Source organism: Macaca thibetana, chromosome 20 (genome assembly GCF_024542745.1).
Source record: "Macaca thibetana thibetana isolate TM-01 chromosome 20, ASM2454274v1, whole genome shotgun sequence".
Lineage (NCBI taxonomy): Eukaryota > Metazoa > Chordata > Mammalia > Primates > Cercopithecidae > Macaca > Macaca thibetana.
In genome coordinates, this window is record NC_065597.1 from 46,758,626 (window position 1) to 46,771,414 (window position 12,789).

Here is a 12,789-nt window from a genome sequence, read left to right on the forward strand (position 1 = left end):
TTAGTTTGGGTTCCTCCAAAAGGAGACCCTGAGATGAGAATTTGTGTGCAACGACTTTCCTGAGGAGGTGGTTCCAGTATGGACTGTGAAGGAGTAGGGAAGAGACATGAAACAAGGAGAAAAGCCAATAAAGCATGTGGTTCTTTGTTTTGAGACAGGGTCTCGCTCTGTCACCAAGGCTGGAGTACAGTGGTGTGATCACAGCTCACTGCAGCCTTGACCTCCTGGGCTCAAGGGATCCTCCCACCTGTTTCCCGAATAGCTGGAACTACAGGCACGCCACAACACTCGGCTAATTTTTGTATTTTTTTATACAGATGGGGTTTTACTGTGTTGCCCAGGCTGGTCTCAAAATCCTGAGCCAAACTGCCTCAGCCTCCCAAAGTGCTGGGATGACAGACAGGTGTGAGCCACCGCATCTGGCGCAAGGCTGTGTCATTTATCAGGTTACCACCAAGAGCAGTTGGAGCCTGATCCCAAAAAGGACACTCTGAGACACGGTGAAGAACGCACCATAGCAATGATCCTTGAGGGTCAGCTGCTTGGGGTATTTATTTCCTGATTTGTGTCTGTCACTGGCTAAAAGCTGCAGAAATGCCCACACACGCTTCAGACCTGCTGAGAACACGGAACACACTCCCTCCTCCCAAGAGCAGCCTCAGACGAGAAACTCCGGGAGGAGCTGCAAGTCAGGGTGTCTGGAAACTGTCTGTAAGTGACTTCCAAGGTGGGCCATGCAGGTAAATGGGTGGGACACCCACAGTGTCTGCTTCAGGGGTTGATGAGTTTAAAGTGTCTGAGAGAAATCCAGTGCCAAGTGTCAGAGGACACGTGTGTGTGACAGACACTTCAGATAAGGTCCCTTCACCACGGCCGTCAAAGGCCTTCATGATGTGACATCTCCTTCCTCTTTAGCCTCGCCCCCTCTTGCTTTCCCCATTGCTGGCTCCAATTCAGCCACAGTGGCCTTCTTTTCTTTCTTCCAAGGCGTCAGACTCTCTCCTCCTCCCTGGCCTTTGCACCTGCTTCCTGTCTGCTGGGAATGCTCTCCTTGGCGCCTTGCACGGCTGGCTCCTTCATGTTCAGCTCTCAGCTGAGACCTTACATTTTACTACCTGGTGAAAGTAATCTCTTCCCCACCTCCCCTAACTTAGTTCTCTATTTTGTCCTTTGTACTCTCTCTCTCCTTCCTTCCTGGCTCCTTCCTTCATTAACAAACACATATGGAGACTGGCTACATACTGGACCTGTTGTAGACACCAGGGAGAAAATGGTCAGCAAAACAAATGCACTGCCTGCTCCCTGGAGCTTCTGTTCCGGTTGCAGAATCAGATAGAAGCCAAAAAAAATAAGGGCCAGGCACGGTGGCTCATGCCTGTAATCCCAGCAATTTGGGAGGCTGAGGTAGGGGAACCACCTGAGGTCAGGAGTTCGAGACCAGCCTGGCCAACATGGTAAAACCCCGTCTCTACTAAAAATACAAAATTAGCTGGGTGTAGTGGTGCATGCCTGTAATCCCAGTGGAGGCTGAAGCAGGAGAATCACTTGAATCCGGGAGGCGGAGGTTGCAGTGAGCTGAGATCATGCCGTTGCACTCCAGCCTGGGCAACAACAGTGAAACTCTGTCTCAAAAAAAAAAAAGCCAGGCGTGGTGGCACATGCCTGTAATCCCAGCTACTCAGGAGGCTGAGGCAAGAGAATCACTTGAACCCGGAGGTTCAACCTCAGGAGGCAGAAGTTGCAGTGAGCCCAGATGGCACCACTGCACCCCAGTCTGGGTGACAGAGCGAGACTCTGTCTCAAAAAAACAAAAACAAAAACTCCTACTTGCAAGAGCACTGCATGCTCGGAAGGAACTAGGGAGGGGCTGTGGCATGGACACCAGGGAAGCACTGGCTTTAGCTAGGCGATCGGGAAGGTACCGCTCCTTCATTACTCATGTCACCTTTGTACTTGGCTGTCATCTGTCTCCCCTACTAGACTTCGGCTCCCTGAAAGCAAGAGTCATAGCTGCTTGGTTCCCCATTGTCTCCCCAGAGCCTGGCACAGGAGTGCTCAATAAATATTTGGTGAATGAATGAATGCCAATTTGGGCATCCTCAAGATAGGAAGGTGGTTACAGGCTGGGGTGGGGGGGGACATTCTTCGGGGAGAATATATGGTAGGGAAAGAGCAGGAGACCTGGGAAGACCGTGGGAGAGGAGCCTTAGAAAGGAAGAGATCTGGGGACCTGGGAGAGGCTGGGGCCAAGGACGCCTCACCTTTTCCTCGTGCCCATACATGCTCCCTGCAGCTTCTAGCTCTTCCTGATGAGCTGGAAAGGACTCTGAGGACCTATCGCTTCCAACACCAGAGGTCCCTAGAGTATGGACCCAGGGGGCCACCCTGGGACATAGGGACTCAGATGGAACCTGAACTTCTTCACACCTGAAACCCGTGACCCCATCCTCCATACCTGAAAACCCCTGGCCCCATCCTTCTCTGCTGGGACTTGGCTCAGGTCCTGGGTGTCAGTCACTCCAGGAAGCATACCTTGACTCCCAGTCTGGGTTAAGAAGCCACCTTCTGGCTTCTATAGCCCCCAGTGCTTCCTTCAGTCACACCCTGGCCACACCAAGTGTCATCCTCTGTCCAAGTATCTGCCTCCTCAGCCTGGGGCTCTCCAGGACAGTGAGCCTGACTCATCTCTAGACCCAGCACCACCCAGCACAGGGCTAGGCTGGGAGAAGCCTCAGGTGGTGGCAGATGGGCCAGCAGGGACAGTAAGTAATGGCTCTGAATGTGCCGATTGTTCTGCCTTGACTGGGACACCTGGGGGTGGGAGGGAGAAAGGGTTAAGCTGAGGCTTAACCCTTTCTACATGAAGCATTCAGGTGATCCGAGATGTTGTGGGTCAATAGTAAGACAGAAGCTGTACCTTAGTGCCCAGAACCAAAAGGTGGGCACAGCTGGCACTCTGGGTAGAGCGCCATCCCTCAAGGCCCTTTAATAGGGGAAAAAATCTAGGAACCAAAGGCAGTGCAGGAGGGGAGCAGATTAAGCTTGTTCCTTTCTTTCCTTCCTTCCTTTCTTTCCCTCCCTCCCTCCCTCCTTCCTTTCTTTTCTCTTTCTTTCTTTCTCTTTCTTTCTTTTCTCTTTTCTTTCCCCTTCCTTCCTTTCTTCCTTCTCTTTCTTTCTTCCTTTCTTTTCTTTCTTTTTTTTTTTTGAGATGGAGTCTCTTTTGTTGCCCAGGCTGGAGTGCAGTGGCGCCATCTCTGCTCACTGCAACCTCTGCCTTCCGAGTTCAATCGATTCTCCTGCCTCAGCCTCCCCAGAAGCTGGGATTACAGGCGTGTGCCATGCCCAGCTAATTTTTGTATTTTTAGTAGAGACGGGGTTTCACCATGTTGGCCAGGCTGGTCTCGAACTCCTGGCCTCAAGTGATTCACCCGTCTTGGCCTCCCAAAGTGACATGAACCACCGTTAAGAGCTTATTTCAAGAATAAAGGGAAGGGTGGGCACAGTGGCTCACACCTTTGGGAGGCCAAGGCGGGAGGATCCCTCGATCCCAGGAGTTCGAGGTTGCGGTGAGCTATGGCACCACTGTACTCCAACCTGGGCGACAAAGTGTGACCTCATCTCTTAGGACAAAAGAAAACAAAGCAAAATATAGAACTGAAGAAGGAGTAATGAGGGCGGGAAGATTCGGTGGGGCCTCAGTTGGAGCTCTTGTCCTGGCTCTGCCACTATCTGTACAGTCCTGCGCGGGTCGCCACCCTTTCCATCCTCAGGCTCATCTGATACTTGAAGCAGGAAGTGCAGGAGTGGCTATCTGCAAGGGCTGAGGCTGCAGGTCCCGCTGCGGCCACAGGGCAGTGGCCTAGAGACGGCCGGGGACAGAGCCAATGCGGGGGCGGGGCGTTAGGGCCAGGCTCCCGCGCGCATTCAGAGACAGCACGAGGGAGACGTGGAATGCGTGTGTTTATGTAGGTAGAAAAAGTGCACAGAACAGTGAGGGTGCAGGGAGCAAGGACGTCCTGGCCTGGCCTCCGATTCGCTGGAATTGCAAGGACCCTCCCCCAGTCAGGGGGCTCCCTCAAGGGTGGGAATAGAGAGTGGAGGCTCGCACGGGAGCTCTCGTCTGTGTGCGATTCACTTTGTGGGCGTGTGGGTTTAGGTCTGGCTGGGCCTTTTCTGAACTTGACCCCTGAGGACTCAGAGTACCTTAGGGGCGGGGCTCTCCAGTGGGTGGGGCCTCACACTCTGAAAGCCAGGCCTCTGGGTCTGCAGGACCCGCTTTACCGGGAGGGCGCGGCCTCCGGGGGAGAGGGCGAGCCGGGCGGGCTGTCAGCCGAAGAGCTTCAGGAAGCAGGGCTGGCAGTAGGGCTTGCCGGCGCGCTCCTGGAAGGAGCCCTTGGTGAGCGGGCGCAGGCAGAAGGTGCATGTGAAGTGATCCGGGTGGAAGCGGCGGCCCAGGGCCGACACGCAGCGGCCGGTAACGGGGAGGCCACACGTGGCGCACAGCGAGCCGCGCCGTGCGTGGAAGTGGTTCTCGCACAACGGGCGGCCCTCGTGCTCGAAAAAGCTGCCTCCCGAGAAGGGCGCGAAGCATTCCTGGGGAAGGGAGGCCGCGAAAGAGGACAGAAAGGTCAGCGGCCCCCGCCAGCCAACGCGCGTTACTAGCGGATAACGCCATGGGACCTCGCCGCCCTTCCTAGACGCGAAGCCTCCCGTCCAGTGGGACCCTGCCGGAAAACTCGCCCAACCCGAGGCTCCTAGCAGCACCTCCAGTGACCCGCCCCTCCAAGGCCCCGCCCCACAGCCCTGCACCCTTGACCCGCCCCTCCAACGCCCCGCCCCGCAGCGCGCACCCTGCAGACGAAACAGTCCGGGTGCCAGAGCGCGCTAAGCGCCGAGATGTAGTTATCCAGGATGGGACCCTGGCAGCCCTGGCAGCGCGGGGCGAACAGCTGCAGGAAGTCCCGGCGGCAGTAGGGGCGGCCCTCGCGCTCATGAAAACCTAGGAGAGGGAACCGAGTGGGCTGAAGGCAAAGGGTGCGGGCGGGACCGGGGACCCACAAGATCTGAGATCTGGGGCGGGAGGAGGGGCAGTCCGAAGGAGGCTTGGGGAAGGAGGAGCCGGGTCTGGGGCGGGACGGAGCGGGAGGGCTTGGGTCCGGAGTCTGTGTGGGAGAGGGCAGGGCTAGAAGAGAGCAGAAGGAAAACCATGGCCCTGAGGACTCCGGAGATCGGAGGGACTGGGGCGAGACGTCGAGGGGACCCGCAGCTTTTAAGGTGGGAGTCAAGTTCACTCTCACCCTCATCTCCGAAGGGCTCCCCGCAACTGACGCAGCAGAAATGCTCTGGGTGCCAGTGAGTGCCCAAGGCGGTCACCATTTTCTGCAGGGAGGGAGAGGACACTCAGCGCGGTCTCCGTGCCTTCGCGCCTTCCTCTCCCGCGCGGAACCCGGGTGACTGGGCTAAGGCATGCGTGGGGGGAGGGGGAGAAGATCTAACTAGGAACGTGGGAGTCAGAAAGGAAGAGTGGAGTCCAAGGGGCCGTGGACATTGCCAAGGGGTAGGGGTAGGGTAGCGCGGGTGGGGCGGGACCCATGCTGTGGAGGCCCGTCCCACAGCTCTCCGGGTGAGACAGGGCGGGCTCAGTGCGGCCGGGCAGAGCTCACGTGTCGGATGGGCTGGTTGCAGAAGCCACATCTTGGCGAGAAGCGCTCAAAGTAGCACTCGGGGCAGAAGGGGGCTCCATCCTTCTCGAAGAAGCTGCTGCCTCCCAGGGCGGTGGAACAGCCTCCGCAAACGAAGTGCTCGGGGTGCCAGGCGCGGCCCAGAGCCGTCACCACCTGCGAGTGGGAGGTGAGGCGTGGTCAGAGCGGCTCTGACGGCCACATGCCCAGCGAGGCAAGGTTTACGCGGCGTTTTTCGAGTCCTCTCTGAGCGATCAGAATAAAGAATCCAGTGTTCCAGATCACGCAGCCTGTAAGCGATGGAGATCCAGCTCCCATCTTCCACCTGCGCTCCAGGATTGACCTATGCATGAGGCACAGCAGGCACAGAGCCTGGAGCCCACAATACATTTAGGGGCCCATAAAAACGTTTTACTTATTTTTAAATCAGAGTTAAGACCAGGCTGGGTGGCTCGTGCCTCTAATCCTAGCATTTGGGAGGCTGAGGTGAGAGGATTACTTGAGCCCAAGAGTTTGAGACCAACCTGTGCATCATGGCGAAACCCCATCTCTACAATAAATAAATAAAATTAGCCGGGCGTGGTGGCGGGCGCCTATAGTCCCAGCTACTCGGGAGGCTGAGGTGGGAGGATTGCTTGAGCCCAGGAGGTCGAGGCTGCAGTAAGCCACGATGGCACCACTGCACTCCAGCCTGGGTCGCAGAGTGAGACTTCGTCTCAAAATAAATAAGAGGGAGGAAGTGAAAAATCAGTTTTTAAAAATTCAGAATAAAAAAATGAACTAGAAGAAAATGCTTTAATATATAATAATAACATACCCATCTTTATACCAACACAGGCATAAAAAACTATGTATTTTAATGGACAAAGGGATTCATGAAGATGAAAGTGCCTATGATTTACAAAAGTCACAATGCCACCCTCCTTTGCTGAGATGGGCAATTCTGGGCTAGGAGTCAGGTACTTGATCTAGCAGGGGGCACTAGGTTAAACCCTAGGCACAGCTGTTGTCAATCACATCTGCTCAGTCAATAAGCCAAGGACCAGTGAACCCAGTCCAGACTCTGATGGAGGAAGAGAGAGCCTTTGTAGATGCATAAGAGATGGTGAGTGGAGTCACTGAGTGTTTTGTGAAGATTGGATGAGATGAGGGTTTGTAAAGGAGCTGGCACAGTGCCTGGCACACAGTAGGACCATAATAAATGGTAACATGGTTGGAATTTTCACCCTACCACTAATCTGCTGTGTGGTTCAGAGCTTCAGTTTCCTCATCCATAAAATATAAGTAACAATGATACCCACTTCCCAGATTAACTTATTAAAAGGCAACAGCATAAAGCCCAGCTCCCACTAAAGATGGGTCTGTGATAGGTCGCTGCCTCCCTTCTCACAAGGCTCCACTTACTTGCCCAGCAATAGGTTTATTGCAGGAGCCACAGAGGCCCTTGGCCTGAGTGGGTACACCCCGGCGACTGAGGTCAGACTGCAGCAGCCCCAGCATGGTGTCTAGGCTGCCCTTGCCAGTCGGCTCCGGTGGGGACGGGGAGCCCTCGTTTGTGGAGCTTGCCACTGGTGGCTGGGTTGGCCCAGAGGCTGGAAGCTGCAGCGGGAAGGACATGAGAATTGAGTCAGCAAGGCAGCAGATGTGGAATTGTCTAGAAGGGGTTGGGGAGCCACAAATGGACACTGGCCCACTGCCCAACTCACATGGTTTTGAACACGGAAGTCAGAGAGTGAGGCCATCAGTCTATCCAGCTCCAGAGTGGCCGAGGTGGCAGAAGGCTTTGGGAGGCCAGGAGATGGGCTGGAAGGGCTGTGAAGAACATGCTTGTGTCATCTCAGAGCCTCCCAGAGCAATGCTCCCTCTAGTGACTCAGACATCCAGGACTAATCTCCTCTCAGCCCTGACAACAATGCCAAACTCACAGGCTGGGTCTTTTCTTGTCTTCAGACTGGTCCTCCTTCTGCTCTCCTGAAGCCACCTTGCTAGATGGGAACTGAGACATGATTTCATCTGGAGAGAGGGGAGGAGGAAGCTGCATATAGGGCTGTGCTCAACTCACCCTCCCACTTGAGGCTTTAGGTCCCTTTAACTGCTACTCTGGGAAGTGTATTCTTCTTAGTCTCTGCCCTGCCCTTCCCTCCCCTGCCCCCATCCCATCAAGGTCTCTCTCAGTCACCCTGGTACCTGTGATGTTGAACTGGGTGGCATTAAGTTCCTGAAGCAACCGATCTAGCTCACAGAGCCCAGTACCCAAGACACCGCTGGAAGAGGAGAATGGAGGGGCCGCCGGGGCTGCAGGCTTTGGGGACCGAGGCTTGCATACCGTGCTGGGAAGCAGAGTGGGAGCCTGGGTTCAGGGGTGGGGAATCCAAGCCTCCTCACCTGTACGGATGAGCCTCAGTTGGCCCCCTATGCCCTGGTTGCCAGACCCCTCACCTGTACAGATGGTCCTTGTCCCCCGAGGCTCCTGAAGACTCCCCAGACCCTGTCTACAGAGCGGAGACGCACAGGTAGGATGACAGGCCTGCACTCTGCCCCACTCAGGCTGAGATCCCCATACACTAGGCCGAGTCTGGCCCTAGTGGCTGCCCCAGGCCCCAACATCCGATCTCACCTGTGGCTGGTGGCCATAGGATGGGGGAGGGGTGAGAGGCTCTGCAGGGCGCTCTTTGGGAGCCCCTGACCTTGGCATGTGCGAGGTGGTAGTCTCCAGGTCAGAGAGCAGGGCGTCTGCAGGAAGAGGACATCAGGGAGAGAGACAGGGGTCACGGTTAGATCGGAAGATAAGGTTCCCAGTGGGTAGTACTGGAGAAGGACAGAAGCCATTATTAAGAGCAGAGGTCAAAGGGCCAGGGCCAGGCAGAGCACTGCTCAAAGAGTAGCAAGGAATATTTATGACCAGAATATCCCAGTTGCTCACGCTGGGAGCCAAGCACAAACCCAGCCTCCTGATTATTTTATTCTCCCCATCTTCTCTGATGCAGTCAAAATGGGCTCTTCAACCAAGCCAAATTTGGCTCCCCTCCAAACTGCTCCATTGGCCCAGTGCCTGGCCCCCAGCTTTCTCATTGGACGCTCTCTCTTCCGTGCTCCTTAACTCCTCCCCCTACCTACACAGGCCCCGCCCAGCCTAGCCACTACCAGGCCCCTGAGTCCCGCCCTGCGCTCCTCACTGGCGCTTCGCTGGGACCTGTCTTCTGATTGGCTGCTTCTCTGCGGTACCGCAGTTACCCCTACCGAGCAGCGCCCTCTACCGCCGGGGGCCGGAATCCCCTCTCTCCGGTGGAGCGCGCAGCCTTCCAGCCCCACGGTCCGCAGGGAGGACGAGATACCTGGGTCCTCCTTTCCGGACAAGACACCACTCTCCATCCCTGCATACCGAGATCCGGGTCCTTTGAGCCCCTTCACTTCCAGAACCCAGAAGTCCTGCCCTCAGTCTTCGTCTCTGAGCACCCGCGTGAAACCCTGAAGCCTTCGCGGGCGCCTAGGCACTCCTGAGCTACTATTCTCTTCCTTCCTCCAAGGACCCGACCCTCACCGTGCTCAGGAGCCCTTAACTCCTCCTCTCCCAAAACCCTGGCGCAGGCAGGCCCTCTTTTTTTCTCCAAAACTTGGTGCCAGACTTTCCCGTGCCCTCTACTTTCCCGGTCCCCGGGCCGAGGCCCCTTTAACCCCTCCCTCCCCAGAGCCCCGCGCCCGGGCGCCCGCGGGCGCCGCACCTCCCGTTCCACCCGCCGCAGCCTGGGATGGAGGAGCGGAGCGAGGGAAGAAGGGAGGGAGCGGCCGGCCCGGGAAAGGCAGGAAGGGAGAGGCAGGAAGGGGGACGTGGAGTTGGAAAGGAGGCGCGGGCAGAGGCGAAAAGCAGAAGCAAGAAGACAGGGATGGGGAGATGCGGGAGAGCGACGGCGGGGAGGCAGATCTGGGCAGCGGTGAGGGGCCACGGACCCGGGGATCCGGCCCCACTCACCCAGGTCCTCCATGGCGGGGCGCGGGCGGGTGGCGCGGGGCGAACAGGGCGGGGGCCGTGTCCGGTGGGGGCGGGGGGCGGGGGACGTCCGGGAGCTGGAAGCCCGGCCGTGACCATGTAAGGAAGCCGGGACCCGCTGGGATGGGGATGGGGGGGTGATGAACGGGGGAACCCGAGGTAGGGGCGTGGAAAGGAGGGAGCGCCCCGGCCCACCCGAGCCCAGCCCGCCGGCCTGCCGGGGAGGCGGCCACACCCCAGCCTTGGCCTCAGCTGCAGGGAGCCCCAGGAGGCCAGTGCCAGAAAGAAGTGGCTTCTCCAGACCAAGCCCCGTAGCCGCTCCCTAGGGAGACTTACAGACATGGACTGCGGCCCCCAAGCAGACACCCCGCACAGCCAGAGCCTGAGTCCTAGACAAGAGCCTCCCTGCCACCCATGCCATTCCTGGGAGACTTGTCCCAGACGGAATTTTTGAATTGGTAGCAGGAGAGATGTTCTAAGGCTCAGACCTCAGGTTCAGAGACCTTCCCATCGGAGACCCTGACAGATTAAATAGAGGCCCCAAGAGGCATACATACTAGACACAAAGAAATCTCAAGGACAGGGACAGACACAGTGAACCCACCCACAGACTCTACACTGGGACCTTCCCTCCAAGACTTGGTCATAGACACAGGTAAACTCGAACCCGGGCGCAAGCCCTTTGCAAATTCAGGGAAAACACTCGCAGGCAACCAACCCCCAGCCAGCCTGCAAGACAAAGCCCTTCCTCAACACTGAGGTGGCCCAGGCCTGCTCCCAAACAGCCCTTTCCCAAGTTACTGATGAACTCAGAGCAGAAAGCAAGACAAAGTCTCCAGCCACAAAGTAGCAAGGCTTCCCTGGACTGAGACCCTGAGAAAGGAGGTGGAAACAAGAGGCCCTAGAGGTAGCTGTGGACAGACAACTGTGCGGCAGCCACTCTCTTGGACAGATCTGGGCACTGGACTGTGGGTCTCAACCCAGGAGCAAATCAGAACAACCTGGGGAGCTTTTTAAAATGCCAGACGGGAATAGTGGCTCACACCTAGAATCCCAGCACTTTGGGAGGCCAAGGCGAGCAGGTCACTTGAGGTCAGAAGTTCGAGACCAGCCTGGCCAACGTGATGAAACCTCGACTCTACTAAAAATACAAAATTAGCCATGCGTGGTGGCAGGCGCCTATAATCCCAGCTACTTGGGAGGCTGAGACACGAGAGAATTGCTTGAAGCCTGGAGGCGGAGGCTGCAATGAGCTGAGACTGTGCCACTGAACTCCTAGGCGACAGAGGAGACCCTGTCTCAAGAATAAAAAAGAAAAAGAAAAAAAAAATGGGCAAATGACCTGAATAGACAGTTCAATACGTTATATAAATAGCCAATAATTACATGAAAATATCCTCAACATCATTAGTCCCCAGAGTAATGCAAATCAAAACTATAATGAGATGCCACATCATACCTATTAGGATGGCAATAATAAAAAAGACAGGTAATTAGGCCAGGAGTGGTGGCTCATGCCTGTAATCCCAACACTTTGGAAGGCTGAGGTGGGTGGATCACCTGAGGTCAGGAGTTCAAGACCAGCCTGGCTAACATGGTGCAAACAGTCTCTACTAAAAACACACAAAAACTTAGCTGGGCATGGCGGCAGGCGCCTGTAGTCCCAGCTACTTGGGAGGCTGAGGCAGGAGAATCCCTTGAACCTGGCAGGTGAAGGCTGCAGTGAGCTGAGATTGCACCACTGCACTCCAGCCTGGGCAACAGAGCGAGACTCCATCTCAAATAATAATAATATTTTAAAGGCCAGGCTTGGTGGTTCATGCCTGTAATCCCAGCACTTTGGGAGGCCGAGGCAGGCGGATCACCTGAGGTCGGGAGTTTGAGACCAGCATGGTTAACCTGGTGAAACCCCGTCCTACTAAAAATACAAAAATTAGCTGGATATGGTGGCAGGCACCTATAATCCCAGCTACTCAGGAGGCTGAGACAGGAGAATCACTTGAACTCAGGAGGCAGAGGTTGCAGTGAGCAGAGATCGTGTTAGCCTGGCTAACATGGTGAAACCCAGTCTCTACTAAAAACACACAAAAAAATTAGACGGGCAAGGTGGTGGGCGCCTGTATTTCCAGCTACTTGGGAGGCTGAGGCAGAAGAATACTTTGAATCTGGCAGGCAGAGGCTGCAGTGAGCTGAGATCGTGCCCTGGCACTCCAGCCTGGGCAACATAGCGAGACTCCATCTCAAATAGTAATAATAATAATATTTTAAAGACCAGTCTCGGTGGTTCACGCCTGCAGGCCGAGGCAGGCGGATCATCTGAGGTCGGGAGTTTGAGACCAGCCTGGTTAACTTGGCAAAACCCTGTCTCTACTAAAAATACACAAATTAGCTGGGCGTGGTGGCAGGCAGCTGTAATCCCAGCTACTCGGAAGGCTGAGGCAGGAGAATCACGTGAATTAGGGAGGCAGAGGTTGCAGTGAGCAGAGATCGTGCCACTGGACTCCAGCCTGGGTGACAGAGTGAGACTCCGACTCAAAAAAAAAAAAAAAAAAACCTGAAAAAAAGAGGCATTTAACAAGTTTTTGTGAGGATGTGAAGACATTGGAACCCTCACACATAGCTGGTTGGAATGTAAAATCATTCACTAACTTTGGAAAATAGTCTGGCAGTTCCTCAGATGTTTAAACATAGAGTTATATGATCCAGCAATTTCCCTTCTAGATATGTAACCAAGAGAAATAAAAGCATATTCCACAAAAAAAAACTTGTACGAGTATTCATAGCAGCATTATTCATAGTAGCCCCAGAGTGGAAACAACCCAAATGTCCGTCAACTGATGATTGAAGAAACAAAAGTGGCATATCCGTGTCTTAGTCTGTTTTGTGCTGCATCATGGAATACCTAAGGCTGGATAATTTATAAAGAACAGAGATTTCTTTCTTTGTGTTCTAGAGGCTGGGAAGTCCAAGGTCAAGGGCCCTGCATCTGGTGAGGGCCTTCTTTCTGCCTCATCCCACAGCAGAAAGTGGAAGGGTAAGACAGTGCAAGAGAGGGGGTGGGGTGGGGGCAGAACCCATCCATTTATCAACTGTCCACTCCCTTGATAACAAACCTACTCA

General features: G+C 55.3%; 2 protein-coding genes across 2 annotated transcripts in view; one reads left to right on the forward strand and one right to left on the reverse strand.

Annotated features, from left to right (window-relative positions):
- VKORC1 (vitamin K epoxide reductase complex subunit 1) overlaps positions 1–12,789 on the forward strand; it is a 502,856-nt gene that overhangs the window by 83,865 nt on the left and 406,202 nt on the right. The gene's annotated exons all lie outside the window — the stretch shown is intronic.
- Positions 3,944–9,788, reverse strand: TGFB1I1 (transforming growth factor beta 1 induced transcript 1). Its single transcript, XM_050773511.1, has 11 exons — positions 9,652–9,788; positions 8,299–8,414; positions 8,121–8,173; positions 7,869–8,011; positions 7,607–7,694; positions 7,388–7,493; positions 7,086–7,280; positions 5,664–5,837; positions 5,298–5,379; positions 4,851–4,999; positions 3,944–4,593 (listed from the first exon to the last, which is right to left on the reverse strand). Exons 1-11 carry the CDS (start codon positions 9,662–9,664, stop codon positions 4,327–4,329), a joined length of 1,386 nt encoding a protein of 461 aa, XP_050629468.1. The 5' UTR covers positions 9,665–9,788; the 3' UTR covers positions 3,944–4,326.